Source organism: Salvelinus alpinus, chromosome 37 (genome assembly GCF_045679555.1).
Source record: "Salvelinus alpinus chromosome 37, SLU_Salpinus.1, whole genome shotgun sequence".
Classification (NCBI taxonomy): Eukaryota; Metazoa; Chordata; class Actinopteri; order Salmoniformes; family Salmonidae; genus Salvelinus; species Salvelinus alpinus.
Window position 1 is genome coordinate 3,398,120 of NC_092122.1, and position 19,185 is coordinate 3,417,304.

At 41.1% G+C, this 19,185-nt stretch overlaps 2 protein-coding genes across 8 annotated transcripts; one reads left to right on the forward strand and one right to left on the reverse strand.

Annotated features, from left to right (window-relative positions):
* The first annotated feature begins 7,908 nt into the window (after positions 1-7,908).
* On the forward strand, positions 7,909-15,833 carry LOC139565800 (calumenin-A). Of its 7 annotated transcripts, none has more exons than XM_071386376.1 (7): positions 7,909-8,036; positions 8,903-9,124; positions 12,602-12,795; positions 13,006-13,172; positions 13,297-13,357; positions 14,147-14,346; positions 14,621-15,833. In XM_071386376.1, exons 2-7 carry the CDS (start codon positions 8,904-8,906, stop codon positions 14,723-14,725), a joined length of 948 nt encoding a protein of 315 aa, XP_071242477.1. In that variant the 5' UTR covers positions 7,909-8,036; position 8,903; the 3' UTR covers positions 14,726-15,833. The 7 variants fall into 7 exon arrangements, with proteins under 7 accessions (XP_071242477.1, XP_071242482.1, XP_071242476.1 ...); XM_071386381.1 differs by having other exon boundaries at positions 12,602-12,783; XM_071386375.1 differs by having other exon boundaries at positions 7,927-8,040.
* A 243-nt stretch (positions 15,834-16,076) lies between these two features.
* Positions 16,077-18,733, reverse strand: LOC139565801 (putative violet-sensitive opsin). Its single transcript, XM_071386382.1, has 5 exons — positions 18,065-18,733; positions 17,745-17,913; positions 17,248-17,413; positions 16,892-17,131; positions 16,077-16,757 (listed from the first exon to the last, which is right to left on the reverse strand). The coding sequence occupies exons 1-5, from the start codon at positions 18,402-18,404 to the stop codon at positions 16,668-16,670; spliced, it is 1,005 nt and encodes a 334-aa protein (XP_071242483.1). The 5' UTR covers positions 18,405-18,733; the 3' UTR covers positions 16,077-16,667.
* Between the last annotated feature and the right edge of the window lie 452 nt (positions 18,734-19,185).

The window sequence follows — 19,185 nt, forward strand, 5'->3', positions numbered from 1 at the left end:
GTTTTATTTTTCACTTTAATGTCAGATCTGTGCATGCATCATAGAAAACACAACTAATGGTACGAAATATTATAAATATTCATAAATCATCCTATTATCCATTATATACATTCATATAAATGTGTTATGGTTTCAATAGTCTAAAGGTTTCCTCTCTCTTTTGTGAGTTTTCCCTCATCTATTACTGATAAGAGAACACATTCTATGGAGAGAACATTCAGGGGATCTGCTTTACAGGTCCACTGGCGATTTTAGCATGTAAATCTTGGCGGGGCAAAGCATCATTTACTGCCTTTAACAAAAACATAGTTGATATGGCTGACTTGCTAAAACAAATGTGGATTCTACTGACAATAGAGATGTACAAATGATGGCATTAGAGGACGACGAGCGGATAAGAGGCCATCAGTAATTTCGATTAAGACATTAATGAGCGAGCTAGGATGGACGTAGTCAATATAACTATTTGTTCAGAACTTTTGAAATGTACAGCGACAGAATTCAGAACATGGGCCGTTCTTACAGTATTCTCCCTGTATACCAAGTCAGAACCGCAAGCTAAATAAAGAGGGCATGTAAGCAGCAGGGACCTTGGAGGGGACAATTACATTAAATTTTCTCAAGAGCAATTCCTGAGGGGGACACCAAATGTAGTGCTGTAACACATAGCATACGTTGTTATATGTTAAATGTATATTGATGAACCATAATTCCTACAACTGGATAATTGATAGGTACAGTAGTTAACTGAAGGGTTTTCCCAACTTGTTCAAATGTTTAAATCATTATAATTCTACTACTAATAATAGTTATAGCAGTGCTCCTTACCAGTCCAGTATGTATGCAGGTATTCATACTTACAACCAGCAATATCAAGAAAGGTCAGTAGGTGACAATGGTACTGTACACTGTATGGGTGTAGTTTTCATAAATACAATGAACATGGTGTGATCACATCTAAAATAATCTCCATTGAGAACCATCACAAAGTTGGTCTCCGTATTGAATTGACCTTTTAATTGGACTTTTTCTGATACATTTATATAGTCATTAAATATGTGCACCTGGCCTGAGTCTACTACAATATCTTTGCAAGAACAAAAAGCTTAAAATAAGTACAGTTCTAAAAGCAAAATAACTACTTAAATGAAAAACCCAAATAAATCAAACAAAATATCCTTCAGTCAGTGTCTCAACTCTTCAAACAGCAGCTATGGACAAGTATGTCGCACAAAGTATGCAATTTTAAATAAAATAACATGAAATAAATAATTTGTAAGTGTACTGAAAACTACTAAACAAAAGAACAAATATCAATTACACCAGGGGTTCTCAAACAGGGGTCCATGGACTAATTGCAAGGGGTCCGTGAAATAAAAAAGTGTAATGAATGTAGTCAGTACCACAAGGTTTCCAGTAAGTTTACATATAATATAGAGGGGGTGGAGGTCCCTGAGGACCGCTCAAAACCTTGCCTGCCTTGCCTCAAAATATGCAGGGGTTCCAGTACCCCAAAAAGGTTGAGAACCACTGCTATACACACTACTGAACAAAAGAACCGAGCATATGTTTGCGGGTTTCCTCAACAACACATCAGTTGCCACTTTCGCAATGCCCTCGCCTGTTGTCTCCGACACCCTGTATAGCCCAATAAACTCCTTGTGAGGGACATGGTCATGGTCAACATAACGCAGACAGACATTCTCCTGTTCAGCACCAGAGACATCTTGAGTACCATCAACAATTAATGAAAATTGTACAATCGGAAGAGACCTAATCTCAGCTGCAATGCCTCAAATGACTATTGGCCATGATGTTCAGAATTTCATTCTGTGCTTTGGGGCCTGTGTACATTGTGGTACGCTCTGTTAACCACTTCAGTAAAATGGGATCATCCTCTTCTGCCCTAAGTTTCAAAATCTGGTATAAATTCCCACAGTCATCCGTGTGGCCTCTAAAGGCTTGTCCCTGTCTTACTACATGCCGCACCGAACTAACAATTTTCATCAAGCAATGCCTTGCGTCCTCCTGCTGTTTACCCCACGCGCTGGACAACTGGACACTGATTGGATTTAGCTGGTGTGCTGTTACAATTACAAAGTGGCGGTGGGTTTGGCAGTTTTGATGTGCTGTGAATTTTTCAATGGCTTTTCTCCAGTTCCTAAATCCTGCACTAATGACGGCAGCATCTGCTCTTTGGCCAAAAGATGGCTGGCTTGAAAACCCTTGGCTACAGTGAAAACACAACACTCCTTTTATTGATGGATTATAATGTAGCCAGGGGAAATCGCGAAACCATCTCTCTTGAAACGTCAACACACTGTTGGCAAGAGTTTGCGGTTCTATAAATTGTGGGTGTGGCTGATATGGTTTTGTGCCATCACTGTGGTAACTGGACAATGCTGTGCCACTGTCCCCTATACTGGTGCTGCTGGCAACAAGGGTGACACTTGGTCCTGTCGTGGCTGTGACACTGTCCTCTGAAGTCTCTCTCCCTGGCTCTTTCCCTTTCACCACCCTAACTGACTCACAGTCTGTCTCCTAGAAAATAAATAAGGTGTTTGCCGTACTCCTAACTACCGGTACCCAAAACTACACAATTAATCACAACAGCAATACCATTGCCGTAAACAAATCTTAGTTTAGTCACCAGTTTAAGTTGAGAGTGGGGGTATCCATGGCATTTTCCAATTATGTCCCTATTTTACAAGTCAAAAAAATTGAGAACCTTTCATAATGTTGCCAAACAAAGACTCAACCAACTTACCTGAGACTTCCTGTCTGCCAATCTGTCCCTGCATATCTGTCCCCAGCTCTGCTGTCTGTGTGCCATCTGTTGCCTGCTCTGCCTAATGACATCATTGTGAAACATTTCACTTCTTTCTTATGAACATTTTATCAACTAGTCTTTGAGATATTAGGATACTAGAGTTCTTACTATGCGTTTTGGTGTACTGACAAATACTCTGATGTCCGTCTTCTTACTTTTTTCTGCCATTTTTCTACCTGGCTGGCTGGCCTAGCTGCACACACACACATTTACACAACACATGCTGCAACCTTTTGTAATTTTAATAGTTTGTTTCATATTGGCTGGCTTCCAACAATAGCTGAATTTGTAAAGCTAGCGAGCACCAATTCCGTTTCTGTGTGTTTGCTATAATCTTTGCTACCTGGTTAAATAAAGGTGAAATAAAATAAAATAAAAAAAGTTCACTAGCGACAATTTATCTTTTGCAACGAGACCATTATATATATTTAAGACAATGGTAGAAGAGAGTGTAGTTCTGTTCTGTTCAGTTTGGACTTCAGTTTATCGCTAACCTTATCACAGGGACGTCGAAGCACTGCATGCTGATCTTGGAATAAACTGACGATAGCAAAGATTCCATCTTTGACGACTCCACATAAATGGAATAGGTACTAGCTAGCTTGATAGTTAATGTTTGCTTTAGTTTGCGCGCTAGCTCTGCAAATTCAGCTAGTGTGTGAACCCTGCCAACATAAAAATAAATAAATAACATTGCTATGGACCTGCTATGGATTGACTGGATTAACCTCACGTCAGTTACGTACATGTCCCTTTCGAACAGTAAATAGAACCCTCTATTACCTTGCCAGCTAAAGAACTGGCAGTGGATCAAACCATTGTGAGGCAAAGGGTCGCAATCTTTTGAAACTTAAAAACGCGCTATTAAGTGTCTATAATCAGCACAAGTGCTTTCATTGCGTATTATTAATATTATTGAAATTACATAGTTATGTTTACAGTGATATATTGGGGGGGACAAATCAAATTTTTCCCAAGATGGGGGGGTCGTGTCCCCCCCGTCCCCCCTGGGATTTCCGCCTATGGTAAGCAGACAATGAAAGCTCTTACAATATTAAATTATTGCATTTCTCTAAAACAGGCTTTAGGCTACATGTTCAACACCAAGTCAGAACAGTAGGCCAAGTTATGAGGAGGAAAGGGACCAAATAATTACGGTGAGGCACATGGGCTACTAACAGCTTACTACACAACTTACACTGAGTATTACTTTCTTAGCTACAGTATACATATCTCCCTGGCATTTTACATAATTTATGCAGCAGCATACAATATATTTTTGGACTCACCTTGTTGTGCTGTGCTCACTTGAACAGGAAAGTAATTCTCTGGATTTATGGTGCTTTCAAGACAACTGGAAACTCAGAAAAAACAAGGTTAAATCATGGCATCAGTGATCTTCAGGTCGGAGCTCTAGAAATAGGCCTGAGTTCCCGACTTGGAATTCAGAGTTGGATCACCGTTCAAAACATATTTTCCCAGTCGGAGCTTGTTTTTTCCAAGTTCCCAGTTGTCTTGAACTCACTGAAGTCTGAGATTTCTGCAGAAGTCATGCTGGATTGACGGCATGACCAATTTATTCAACCTTTTCTTACCCATGGTGTTGAATGTTTATCCATTTAAGCTTGGAATAGAGACCCTTAAACCCAGACTTGGACCACACACCCTCTCCACTGATGAATAGCAGGCTAGTGATTGCTTTGCAATGCTTGCAGTTAGCAACTGATTCCTTCCAAACCACTCATTGTTGAATTTGCCATTTCCAATGTTGGATTGAAAAGGATTTTCCAGTAGATTGTTGACGTGATTCATGATGATGACTGCTTGTCTATCTTGCTAGGTAAGATTTTGAAAGTATGATGTTGACATGATCGGTCCAATCAAAGCTACGGTAGATATAATGTGATTTTGGGGTGGCAGGTATTGTAGTGGTTAGAGCGTTGGGACAGTAATCAAAAAGTTGCTGGATTGAATCCCCGAGCTGACTAGGTAAAAATCTGTCGTTCTGCCCTGAACAAGGCAGTTCCCTGGTAGGCTGTCATTGTAAACAAGAATTTGTTGTTAACTGACTTGCCTAGTTAAATGTAAAAACCTCCATATCATTTTATCTGTAGCCAATGACCTTGAGCCTTCTTGGATGGGCATTTCTGATTTAACTCTATGGCAGCACCCAAGGGGCTTGAATATTTGAGCTATCCCCGTAGATGTTGCGGTGACGTAGTGTCCCCATGAGTGTCAGAACACTGAGGCAATCATGGCGCAACTAAAGAACATTACCAACCCCTATGCTCTGTATTTTCCGCTGGCTGTCCCACCACGGAAAGCACCGAGCTAGGCTAAAACACCTGCATTTTGGAGCTGCCTTATTCAAAAAAGCAAAACAGAGACCATGTTTGTATGTGGCTTTATTAACTAAAAAAAATATATACATTGGTTGCAAACTGGTATGTGACACGTATTAATGCCAAAATACCATCCAAAACAGGCACAAAAAAGTATCTATATATTTTTTTGGCTAAACAGGTGGGGCTCAAAACAGGTCGGTCTCTGCCCCACTGGCCCTGAATGACGGGTCGCCACTGCCGGTCCAGATGTTTTAGATAGAGATAACTTGGAGATAGAGATAACTTAGGGAGCTAAATATATTCACCTGCGGGCCCAATTTGGCCTGCGGGCTGCCTGTTGGGGAACCCTGGCCTACAGGGAGGAGGTGAGAGCCCTGGTGGATTGGTGCCAGGAAAATAACCTCTTTCTCAATGTCAATAAAATGAAGGAGCTGATCATGGACTACAGGAAATGGCAGAGAGAGCACGCCCCCATCCACACCGAAGCGAGCCACAGTGGAGATGGTCAAAAGCTTCAAGTTCCTCTGCGTGCACATCACTGAGGACCTGAAATGGTCCCTTCACACTGACAGCTTGGTGAAGAAGGCGCAACAGCGCTTCTTCAACTTCAGGAGGCTGAAGAAATTTGGCTTGGCCCCTAAGACCCTCAGGAACTTATACAGATGCACCATCAAGAGCAGCCTGTTCACCCCACTAACATCTAGAAGACGGAGACAGTACAGGGGCATCAAAGCTGGAACCGAGAAACTCATAAACAACGTCTATCTTCAGGCCATACTCAACAAAAATATTAACGCAACATGCAACAATTTCAAAGATTTGACTGAGTTACTAGTTCATATAAGGAAATCAGTCATTTGTAATAAATTCATTAGGCCCTTATCTATGGATTTCACATGACTGGGAGTACATGGTCTGCAGTTGTGAGTCCGGTTGGACCCACTACCAAATTCCCCAAAACAATGTTATGGTAGAGAACTAAACATTTAATTATCTGGCAACAGCTCTGGTGGACATTCTTGTGGTCAGCATACCAATTGCAAGCTCCCTCAAAACTTGAGACATCTGTGGCATTGTGTTGTGTGACAAAACTGCACATTTTACAGTGGCTTTTCTATTGTCCCCAGCACAAGGTGCACATGTGTAATGATCATGCTGTTTAATCATTTTATTGATATGCCACACCTTTCAGGTGGATGGATTATCTTGACCAAGGAGAAATGCTCACTAACAGGGATGTAAACAAATTTGTGCACAACATTTCAGAGAAATAAGCTTTTTTGTGTGTATGAAACATTTCTGGAATTTTTTATTTCAACTCATGAAACATTGGACCAACACTTTACATCTTGCGTTTATATTTTTGTTCAGTGTAGTAGGTGCCAGGCGCACCGGTTTGTGTCAAGAACCGTTTCCCGCTTGTATAACGGGGCTGTTTCACAACTTGCAGTGATTGGGAGTCCCATATGGCGGCGCACAATTGGCGCTGCATCGTCTGGGTTTGGCTGGTGTAGGCCGTCATTGTAAATAAGAATTTGTTCTTAACTGACTTGCCTAAAGGTTCAATAAAAAACAGAAAACTTGACACAACGGTGGGAAGCATTAGAGTCAACATGAGCCAGCATCCCTGTGGAATGTATTTAAGCACTATTTTCTCGACATAGCTTAATCTATTATTTCTACTACTGGACATAGCATTTTAGTTACACTGTTTATACACACTGCATATTTATAGATTAATATATATAGATTCTTGACATAGCTCACTCTAATTTATCTACTGCTGTACATACTGTATCATTCTTAGTATATAATGTGTACATTTATCCGGTGTATATATATATATATATAGATTGCATTTGGATTACTGTTACAGTGCTATTTGGGTTAATTGGATTTGTTCCGACATTTCAATATCTTTTTTATTTATTTGTATTGTTATTTGTGTACATGTTTGGCATTTTACTGCATTGTTATGAGCTAGTAACAAGCATTTAGCTGCACCTGCTATAACATCTGCTCAACTGTGTACTCGACCAATAAACTTTTATTCGATTTTTCAGTCAATGTTGCACATCCATTCATGCAAAAGTGAGTTTAGCCTACCTCCATTGACAGTGAAATAGCGGGAAAAAAATAACAATTCATGTTAGGGCGACATCTAATCCCAGAAAAATTCAAACCCAAATGTTAAACAACATTTATTATACTGTAAATTAATTTCTTTATTTTATTTTATACCATATCCATCTCCCCATAAATGTAATACTTAATCAGCTGCATACGTTTAGGTCTTGTTCAAGACACTGAAGCTAGCTAGTTAAAGTTGTCAGGTCCACTCAAGACTGATGATAGATGGACTGAAACGCAGAAGAACATGTTAACTTTACATATATTTATATTTTATCCAATGTTCAACAGCAACTGCAAAACATGTCCATGTAAACTTCAGCGGCTGATAACAGTTCTAGAAAGATTTACTCAAATTTGGGGACGTGGCAATTAGTAGCCAATCAGGTGCCCAGGATGAGGTTTCAGACAAAAGGACCACAGCGAAGATTTTACTCAACGTAAATACATTCTCTTAAACACGATTGGTTCAAACACTACAACGCTTTTCGTGTAAGCCAATCAAACTCGAATGCGATGAATAAACGTTTTATTATTGAACTTTAGGTCATCGTCCAAATGTGCCTTTTTGCTGAAGTGGACCAATCAAAGCTCGTAAAGGCTCATATTTGTAATCTCATTGGATCTCCTTTAAGAAGGAAGGAGGACGATGCTAGGGTGTGTTTATTAAACTGTTGGCTTGTGAAACAGAGATAGTGTAGATATTGTGTCTGGAATCATCAGGCAGGCAGGTAGGTAGGTAATACAATGATATTACTTCTCTTACAAGCTAATATTGATAGTGTTACTTTGTATGATCAGCTAACCCTAAACGGTAGGATATGCATATTCAGGCACATTCCAATAGTCTGACAAGAGAGCTAGCGGCTAGCAGGCGATCTTATTATGATGAAGTGACTGAAGACAAAATATCTTACATTACAGTCAACAATTCTGTTTTATTGTTCCACATTTGGTAATGTAGCGAAATGTGACATATTAAATAAACAGTGTATTCCGTGTGTGAATGGTGTATACGTTGATACATGTATGTTAACAATCTGTGCCAATATTTGTGTTCAGAAAGCCAAACGCTACATTCTTTCCACTTTACCGTTATAGTGAGCAATTTTGATATTGTGTTCCCCTGATCTGCATTCAAGTACTGTTAACTATATAAAACCTCAATGTTACAAATACCACATCATGACATTATGAATGCCCTGCAGACATGTATTTTGCTTTCCTGCCTGACTCATCTGTCCTATCCTGTCTACAGGACTATCTCTTTTCTTCCATTTTAAATGTCCTATCACAAGTCTATGCTGGCATGCTGCCAGCAGCAACAGTTTAATAAACAACCAACAGTTGAATATGTGAAACAAGTACTGGAACACCATAATGTCAAAGAGCCTGTCAACGAAGCAAAGCTAGACATGTTTACATTCTGAAAGACTTGGAACAGCCCTAATGAGCAGCAGATGTGATGTTAACACTCTGGAGGAGGTGTCTTTAATCTTGCTCTCTCTCTCTCTCGCTCTCTCTCTCTCTTGCTCTCTCTCTCTTGCGCTCTCTCTCTCTCTCTCGCGCTCTTGCTCTCTCTCGCTCTCTCTCATAGGATGGAGATCAGGCCGTTGCTCATGTGCTTTGCCCTCTGCGTGGTCTATGCCACCAGTAAACCCACCGAGAAAAAGGAACGCATTCACCACGATGCACCTCTCAGCAGCCGCGAGCACGACGATGCTCAGGGCTTCGACTACGACCACGATGCCTTCCTGGGACAGAAGGAGGCCAAATCTTTTGACGACCTCAGCCCAGAGGAGAGCAAGCGCAGGCTAGGGTGAGTAGGCTCAAGTCTCTGCCTGGCTGCGTCTCAGTTGTCCAATGTGGCCACCATTCCTCGGCTCGGCTGTGTATTAATAGTATCAAGTTGAGGGTAGGGCTGTGACGGTAATTGCGTAACCGTGTAACTGACGATTATGGATGAAGAGCGTCATGAAAATAAAACCGTCAAAACCGTTTAAATAGGCCTACATTAATTTTAGGATTTAAAAAATGGTATTAATATTATTTTCATGTAGATAAACTTGACCTAATAGTGGGAGTGTGTACTAATGATTATAAGCAAATGTTTTGTTAACTTAATTTGTCTATTAAACTTTCTACATCTCCTCCTCTTTACAGCTTTCCTTTGCTTGAGCAGCTAATTGCTTGTAGAGCGGGATGTAGAGTGCTATAGGCTATGGCACTTCAGTTAAAACATTGTGTGATGTGTGGACTTTCTTTTATACAATACACGTTTTCGTTGCTTGCTAGTAAATAAATCTGTCTTCCTTAAAAAGAAAGTTTAGTTTTTTCTGACTATTCATTAATCATTCAACAGCTGTCGGCAAGGTCGTTCTGGCTCTGAGGCCTATAATGCGCTAATGTTGTGTCAAATGGACAATTCGCTGAGCCTCTCCAACCTGGCATGGTATAATTTGATACAGGATCTTTTTTTAAGTTATAAACAAATCAACGCTGATCAAGCCCGGTTCTGGCTGATATGCTACCCCAAGCTAGACCCCAAAAATTGCTGTCCTCCTATCCCCGCAAAGTAGAATAGTAGCCTAGGCTCGCAATGCACTTTTAGGAATGCCTATGTGGTAGGATACTGTTTGTAAAACAGGAAATTTACCATTAATTCCTGTCATCTGGTTACATTCATTTCTGTTAATGCATGTATTAATTACAGTAATTTACCGTTCTCATTCTCGTTGTTTGCACAGTTCAAAACCCGCTACACTTGTGATAAACAAGGTTTGGTTTATTTCATATCATCATTTACGCGCTCCATGTGAGCAATGAGCATGTGTCTGGTTTCTCTGACCTGTTAATGTTGACGGAGCGCGCGCCTGAACACGCACAGAAGTACCTGGCCTGCTTTTCGCAAATGTCAAAAGTAGGAAAGTGCCCAGCTGGGCTTCTAAGTCATATTTTCCTCACCTCACATAGTAAGTCAACGAAGTCCATTATAGTTGTTCCTCACAGTATTTGAAAAATCTTTCCAACACTCTCCCCCTCGATAATCAACGTTACTGATAAATAGGCTATGGACATGTTGCGTGTATTTGTTTCTATTTTAATGATGGTCAATTTCATCTTCATTCTATAGCATAGCTGTCCCCTTCATACTTTCATTGTCAATTAATTATCTTCCAACCTACTCTCAGGAAAGCCTAAGGTAGGCCTAGGTTTTTTATTATGTTTTAGTGAAAGGATAAATATTTGCTCTTGTGTCTGACATACAGTTCGCTGGTGGTTTTGATTGATGGATGCTTTTATGGGGGTGTGCGTGTGTGAGTTCGCTGATTCTCTCTATAGGCCAAAATGTCCATTCAGAAAGTTTCCTAAAGTAGCCTATCTGAACTAGGGCTGCAAATAACTGTCGGTCTCACGGTAATTGACCGTTAATTAACATAAACACATTTAGCATCTCCTGGCTTCCACTCATAGCCTACAAGCCACTGATGCAGACCTTTGGAACATCTACATTTTAAAAAGTCTAATAAATCCATTCTTTTTTTTAGACAGGTCTAAAGAAGCATGATATGAAGAAAATGTAGTCTATTTCAGAATAACAGAATAGCATATCATGTCCTTATGTTAGGCCCTGATATGGCTATGCCAAATGGCTGAGGGCTACACTAGTTCATATGCAGAAAAGATTTGCTTAGCATTCCGTGGCATTATTTTATAGTATGAAGAATACATTGTGAACAAAACTGAATAAAATAGAAAGGATATTTTCTCCAAACGATTTGAGGGAGTGCGCGCACATGCGGTTATTCTGTGTTGAGTGGTTAACAAAGAAATAGGTATTCCTAAATGCTTAATTTTGAGTTATTTATGTATCTTTAGTTGTTCTACAAACGTTGGACTGTATGTTTTGAGGTATCCAATTGGTAGTTAAAGTCTTGTCTCATCGCTGCCACTCCCGTACGGAGAGTCGAAGATCGAGAGCCATGCGTCCTCCGAAAAACAACCAAACCAAGCCACACTGCTTCTTGACACAATGCCCACTTAACCCAGAAGCCAGCTGCACCAATGTGTCAGAGGAAACACTGTTACACCTGGCGACCGTGTCAGCATGCACTGCGCCCAGCCCGCCACAGGAGTCATTATTGCACGATGGGACAAGGACATCCCTGCCGGCCAAACCCTCCCCTAACTTGAGGGTTTAATTCGCTGCAGAATGCTGTGGTAGGCATGCTGGTTAAGTGTGCCTTGAATTCTAAATAAATCACAGACAGTGTCACCAGCAAAGCACCCCCACACCATCACACCTCCTCACACCTTCTACGCTTCATCCGGCTTGTCCAGCGCTCATGCCTCGGCCGGCTCGTCAGGCTCGCCCAGGTGGCGCCCCTAGAATTCTGAAATTCTTTCTACTTGCATAGCATCTACAGATTGTAAATTGAAGATACATATTTTTACTGAAAGTATTATTATGTTGTTGATTGTTTGACTATGGCTTTCCAAATCTCCCAACAGTACTATTTGTAGGATTCATTTCGGATAAATGTGATTTTTCAGCCATTCCTGAACCTGTGACCAGAAACAAGCTACATAGCTGCAATACCAAAAGAAGTGATCGAATGATTCTGCCTCTTCGTAGCAGAAGAGACAGAATCATTCGTTTCTTAATTTGTTGATTAATATTTATAAGTAATAACCTGAATAATAATAATAATGAAATGCCATGATAATAACAATGTGTAATGGCTTGTTTCAAGTAGGATTTTATTAAGAAGCATATCCATGTAAACAAATGTACAAACAGAGTTGTGATCTCTCCTTTTTTGACCGCTTATCCCTTGAACGGTTATGTCGGTGACCGTGTACATTGGCCTTGCCAATTACCGTTACCTCAAATTCCAAGACTGTCATAGCCCTAGTTGAGGAGCCAATCAGAGACTGTTCATGTAGTTTGCTACCTACAAGTTACCTGTATGTTAACGTGGCAGAGTAATATAAATGTAAAAGTACTTATTGCAATGTAAAACTAATGCTGTCACTCATACAAGGAAGTATGTCCTCTTTTCAGTAAAAGTTCATCAACGTATAGACTTGTTTGCCAGTAAATGGAGAGGAGGTAGAATTCCCCCTTTCCCATTATCAGATTCAAAGAACAGGCTGTCAATTTCACGTAGACTGTACTAGATCTTGGTGTTGACTGTTATTATATTGGTATAGTAAATATAGTTTGTCCTCTTTTGAACTACATTTTTCATTTTTTAACAGTCTCTTTCTCTTGCTCTTCCCCTTTCTGATACAGTGTGATTGTAGAGAAGATTGATGGGGACAGTGATGGTTTTGTCACTGAGGTGGAGCTGAGAGCTTGGATTAAGAAGGCTCAGAAGAAGTACATCTATGAGAACGTGGACCGCCAATGGAAGGACTTTGATGTCAACAATGACGGCATGATCTCCTGGGAGGAATACAGGAACGTAACTTATGGTACCTATCTGGGTAAGAAGGGCATGACGTGAGCATGCATGAGCATGAGCCCGGGAAATGCAATTGGTCCAAAACATAAATGTGTTGGTTATGATTGGTTGGATAATTGCAGGGCCTTTAGTATTAGTTTCACTGATTGGTTGATTTACCGTATCAATTCAGGTCAGGGTGTATCACGTGTGATTAACTAGAGATCATAGCCACTTCCCTTTGACCCCACAGATGACCCGGAACCAGATGATGGCTACAACTACCAGCACATGATGGCAAGGGACGAGAGGCGTTTCAAAATGGCCGACCAGAACGGAGACCAGATCGCCAACAAAGAGGAGTTCACCGCCTTCCTACACCCAGAGGAGTACGACCACATGAAGGGCATAGTGGTGCTGGTATGTGTGTTTCATTCTCTGTGTTCGTTAGATTAAAAGGTTTTTGTAAAAAATGAAACACAGGACCAGCGTTCACCGGTCGGCTCCCTAACCATCCTCCTCTTTCTCCTTGCTTACCCCACAGGAAACCATGGAGGACATTGATAAGAATGGTGATGGTTTCATTGACCTGAATGAATACATAGGTAAGGACTGAAGTGGACAGACTGTGAGTATACAAAACATTATGAACACCTGCTCTTTCCATGACACAGACTGACCAGGTGAATCCAGGGGAAAGCTATGATCCCTTAAATCAAATGTTATTTATCACATGTGCCGACTACAACTGGTGTAGACTTTACAGTGAAATGCTTGCTTTACGAACCTTTCCCAATGATGCAGAGTTTTAAAAAATATTAGGAAAAATGTAATGGTAACTAACACAATAGAATACACAAGAATGGAGCTATATACGGGGAGTACCAGTACCTGATCAATGTGCAGAGGTACAAGGTACTTGAAGTAGATATGTACATGAAGGCAGGGTAAAGTGACTAGGCCTTATTGATGGCACTTGTTAAATCCACTTAACTCAGTGTAAATGAAGGGGAGGAGACAGGTTAAAGAAGGATTTATAAGCCTTGAGACAATTGAGACATGGATTGTGTATGTGTGCCATTCAGAGGGTGAATGGGAAAGACAAAAGATGTATGTGCCTTTGAACAGGGTATGGTAGTAGGTGCCAGGCGCTCCGGTTTGTTTTAAGAACTGCAACACTGCTGGGTTTTTCACGCTTAACAGTTTCCTGTGTGTATCAGTAGTGGTCCACCACCCAAAGGACATACAGCCAACTTAATACAACTGTGGGAAGCGTTGCAGAAGGTGTTCCTAATGTTTGGTGTACTCAGTGTGTAGTCACTTCATTCTGAGGTCCCCATTCAATAGATGTACAATATTGATGTTTCTACCTCCCCCTCTCCTTCGTTTCCTAGGTGACATGTACAACCATGAAGATGAGATGGAGGAGCCAGACTGGGTTGCGACGGAGCGCGAGCAATTCTCAGAGTTCCGGGACAAGAACAAAGACGGGAAGATGGATCGGGAGGAGACTATGGACTGGATCCTTCCTTCAGACTACGACCACGCAGAGGCCGAGGCCAAACACCTCGTCTACGAGTCGGACTCAAACAAAGTGAGACAATCGCTCTCTCTCTCTCTCTCTCTCTCTCTCTCTCTCTCTCTCTCTCTCTCTCTCTCTCTCTCTCTCTCTCTCTCTCTCTCTCTCTCTCTCTCTCTCTCTCTCTCTCTCTCTGGTTTTCTCTCTCTCTTTCTCTCCCCTCTCTCTCTCTCTCTCTCTCTCTATTGGTTTTCATTCTCTCTTTCTCCCCCTTTCTTTCTTCCACTCACAATGTCTGTGTCTGTTTAAGCATTCTGTTGACTGAATATCCTTTTTGTTTTGATTTCAGGATGGAAAGCTCAGCAAGGAAGAAATCCTGAACAAGTACGACCTGTTTGTAGGAAGTCAAGCAACTGACTTTGGCGAGGCGCTGGTACGGCACGAGGAGTTTTAGACGATTTAGTTCTAGCTAGATAAAACAGTTTTAAACTTGGTTTGATTTTTATTTTGTACGAAACCTATTCATACATTGTCTCCAATTAGTTTGTGGTTGATAGCACCTAATAGTTATGTGTGTTTTATATATACTGACTTCCCATCCCAACACTTCATTTTATTGTTCTGTTACGTACATAGGTAGTTTAGATTGGTCATTGTTTTTGCCTTGGTTTGAAATATGATGATAGCACTGAATACTCCTTTTGGAGTTGTAATCATTTATAATTCTTCCACCAAACCCTTCATATGTGGGAATGATTTGGTGTTTTTTACAGTCATGTTTTGAATGACACTGATTGTAGTGATAGCCCGTCATTTCTTAGTATAGTTAGTAGATGAGAGATGCTACCCAACGTTAGCCTCCTACATTTCCTTTTACCCAGTGTGTGCCTTCTCTGAGTAGTCTTTTGGGAGCTCAACCAATGAAACTGACACTAAATATCAGTGAATCCGAGGGTCATGGGAACGTGAGTCCACTACAGTGAAATCATCCCTCACCCTGCTCTGTTTCTCCATAAACACTCTCTTTGACCCCCTTTTCTTCATATGTACTGTATTTGTCTTTCATGACTAGGGCCGTTATTACATGATTAGGCCCGTTATTATTAGCAGTTCATCACTGCTTCTGTAGCCTTCTCTGCTGTCAATCACTGCCTCGCAACAGTCTACAGTGGTTTCCTCTCCTTGCATTGGTCTAGAAACAAATGATAGGTGGAAGAAATATGTTTGATGACCAATGTGAAACAAGAAAAGGAAACCATTTTGGACTATTGAGTAGCAGCACAAGTGTGAGATCGCATCTGTTGTTCTGTTGGTTAGAAATAAGAGCGGTTGTACTTCCATCCTATGGGGCATGCTGAACTGAAAGGTTGGTGCATTGCAGCGTTGTTTACTGAATTACGCTTGCTCAAAATTAAATTAAGATTAAGTATTTACATACTCAGCAAGTGTTTATTTTCTGAATTTATGTACAGAATGTATGGACATTCATATTTTGGATGAAATACTGTACTTTTGATTCCACAGCCCATTTCTCAATAAAAAAAACTAATTGAGTAAACTTATTTGTTCAGGTTTGAGCCTCAAAGCACATCTTCTTTTAACAGTTTGTATGTCTGGTTGTGTTTGTGTTAATGATTTTGTTAAGACATCCAATAAATGGTGAGCGTGGTTGAAATAAAACACTGTCCACCACTGTTATAAAAGTGCATCGTAATACAATATAAATCTTTATTTACCTTAGATATGTTACAATAAATCAACATGTTGAGTATTTCATCAAGGAGTAGATTCAGTAAACCCTATTTGCCCTGAGCTCACATTTTCAATCAAGTGTTAGGGAACCTTAGATGGTTTATTAAATCCACCCCAAGACCCCCCCCATTCCGGAGATACAAAAATAAAAGTGCTAAAATCATTTTTTTCTTCATTTTTTTCATGCATTGCTATTTTTAGACTGCAGCTTTGGTAAGCTAATATATGCCATCATCAGACAAGTTCGGTCAATATTCAGAATTAAATGTACATGATTCATTACTGTCTTAAACAGGGTGCGATTTGTGGGGGAGAGGAAAGGGAGAGGCGAGAGAGAGAGAGAGAGAGAGAGGTGGATAGGAGGAAGAGAGAAAGAAAGAGCGCAGGAGAAAATAACCCCCTTCTTTTTGGCTCTCATGGTGTGCTAAGGGGTGTTTCCATTTGAATAAGAAATAAAATGGGCAACAATACCACCACAAACCCTATACAAATCGCACACTGATTATGATAAGAATAATACTATGGAGTTTGGGAAAAGTTCTCTGACGGTAGGACCTTCCTGGTATGAAGCAGCGGAGGTAAGGGGTGGTCAGGTCTTGGCTGTTGGGGATGGGCTCCTGATGGACTGAGACCGGCGTCACAGTTTATGCTGTGGAGACCTCAGTCTTGGAGGCTGAAACTGAAGTCTCCTCAATCTGCTTTCCGAACACAGTCTCCATGATGCAGGCGTTAAACTGAGGGAGAAGTAGATGTATATGACAGACAGTGAACATGATAAGGTTGTGTGTCCTGTTCTGACTCACCTCTGATGTGCTTCATTTCAATGACTGAGTGTGTGTGTCTAGGCATTTGGGGGTTATAGACTCACCTGTTTGTTCATGAAGGCATAAATAAGAGGATTGTATACACAGGAGCTTTTAGAGAAGAAAGCAGGGATGGTGACCAGTCGGTAGTCTTTGTCATCGCTTGTTGTATAGGCGAAGTACAAGCCTGCCAAGGCGTAGGGGCCGTAACACAGAATGAAGGAGCACACCATCACAATCACCATCCTGGATACTTCCTTTTCTGCCTTCTGGGTGGAAGCTGACTCAGCCTGCGCAGCTGCCACCTACACACACACACACGCGCACACACCGGACAAGCTGGTCACATCTGGGTTCCAAATCATGACTTTACTATACTTTGTTTTCTTCTTTTTTTTTACCCAGAAAGCATTGTACTCACAGCCCGTAGTGCTCCCAGCAGCTGGGAGTAGGAGAAGAAGATGATGGACATGGGCATGAGGAAACAGGTAACAATAAGGAATTTGGTGTAGCTGGCACAGTGGTACTCCTCGTTGTTTGTGTACCAGTCAGGTCCACAGGAGCAGCCCAGACCCTCAGGGATATACCTGTAAAACAAACCCAAGTTACTTCTACTAAAGCCCCACACATTGTCTCTCTGCAGGGTTTCCTCCTTGCCTATATCAATCAGTGACTTATCTATCTTGAAAAGCAGCGAGCGATGCAAACGTTGAAGCCAATTAGTGACATTAATTGCTGCTCAGAACCTTACACGTACAGCAAGACATATACATGTACTTTTAACTAATTTTTGGATATTTTCCATTTTCCCCATTCCCTGTGTGTGCAATATAGTAGCCAAATACAAAGAGTATTTATTAATCCAGACTATAACACAGTACAAGATCAAAGTGTTTGTGAGAGGCTGTGGATCAGTACCTGCTCCAGCCGAAGAACGGTGGGGTGGCACATCCGATCCCCATGACCCAGGTGAAGCCGACAGCCGCCAGAGCCTGGTTGTTGTCAAATTTGAAGGTGCCGAAGGGTTTGCAGATGACCACATATCTCTCAAAGGCAAGGACAGCCAGGGACCAAGCTGACACCAACCCTGAGGAAGAGAGAAGAAGCCATCACCATGTTAGGAGATATCAAAGACATCGAACACAAGAACAAGTTTGCATGCAAATAATCAGAAGAGTAAAATGAATCGTTAAAGTACGTTTTTTTGTTGTTGTTCTTATGATGATGTTTGAATTTACCTGCTATTGAACCCATGCAAGCTTCCATTGCACACAAGGTGTAACCCAGGAAGTAGTATCCTCTCGCGCTAGAAACAAACACTTGACTCACAGAAAACGTCACAAAGATGAAACCTGCTAACGAGACGTTGACCAGGATGTAGTTCAGCGGTTGTCTCAGCTTCTTGTACTTCACTGTCACCAAGAGAATTATAAAGTTTAGGGGTGTTCCAGCAAAGAACACAAAGCCCATGAAAGCAGTCTGCAGGTAGAAAGCCCATATTGGGGCCAGGTGATACTGTGGCCCCTCAAATGGGCTGACCTTAGAGATGTTCTCGTACAGATGGAAGTCCTTTCCCATCTTGGCTCCTCTCTGACTCAGACCACTACCTGTCCGTCCCTTAGATGTGAACTATGATGCTGAAAGGCTCCCTTTTATATGACCATAAACCACTTATAACTGATGTCAGGAACAAGCTTCTCCTGCGGAACTTCCTGATCTTGTAGGTGGATGAATAAACTTTAGGATTAAGCTGCCCCCGTGACCATGACCTGCCAGAAGTGACCTTACTTTGTTGGGCGCAGTAATCCATCTTAAAGAGCCAGTGAGAAAGAATACAATTTAGAAGAAGAATTGAACTTATAGCAATTCTTTGTTGGTGGGAACAGTGCTAGGATAGAAAGCATTGCCATACTTCTGGAGTTTGTAATGTATATCAATGATTTAAGCTAGGCTGTATTGGCTGCTCTTATGAGGTGGTAACTGCCTTATCCAGTTCCTATTAATCCCTGATGGACATTAACCTTCCTCCGAACATAACCTAGGGGGGAAGGGGATGTGATGAACAGTGGTAGAAGGAAGAAGCTGACTGGGCAGTGGCACTCACCTCCACAATGTTTGGAATCTCCACTTTAACAATTCATTATTGTTTAGTGCTAATCCATCAACCAATGAATTAATTCATTATAGATTCTAAGCAAACATAGAGAGCCAACATAGAGAGCTTTGCTCTTGTTGTATACCTGTCTACAGTACAGGGAAGCTCTAGCACACTGAGCACTGTGAAAGACTGTTTACGTTTCAACACATTTTTCAATCTTACATTTACAAGTCACACTGTAAAATTAGAAAGTCTCAAAAC

What these genes read in the sequence shown, in the direction of transcription:
- LOC139565801 (XM_071386382.1), bottom strand. Translation starts at nt 18,404, where the DNA reads ATGGGAAAGGACTTCCATCTGTACGAGAACATCTCTAAGGTCAGCCCA. An exon ending in CCGTTCTTCGGCTGGAGCAG is followed by an intron (nt 17,414 to 17,744) that starts GTACTGATCCAC and finishes TTTGTTTTACAG; the next exon opens with GTATATCCCTGAGGGTCTGG. An exon ending in ATGCCTTCATGAACAAACAG is followed by an intron (nt 16,758 to 16,891) that starts GTGAGTCTATAA and finishes CTTCTCCCTCAG; the next exon opens with TTTAACGCCTGCATCATGGA.
- LOC139565800 (XM_071386374.1), top strand. An exon ending in TGACCTGAATGAATACATAG is followed by an intron (nt 13,358 to 14,146) that starts GTAAGGACTGAA and finishes TTCGTTTCCTAG; the next exon opens with GTGACATGTACAACCATGAA. An exon ending in ACGAGTCGGACTCAAACAAA is followed by an intron (nt 14,347 to 14,620) that starts GTGAGACAATCG and finishes TTTTGATTTCAG; the next exon opens with GATGGAAAGCTCAGCAAGGA.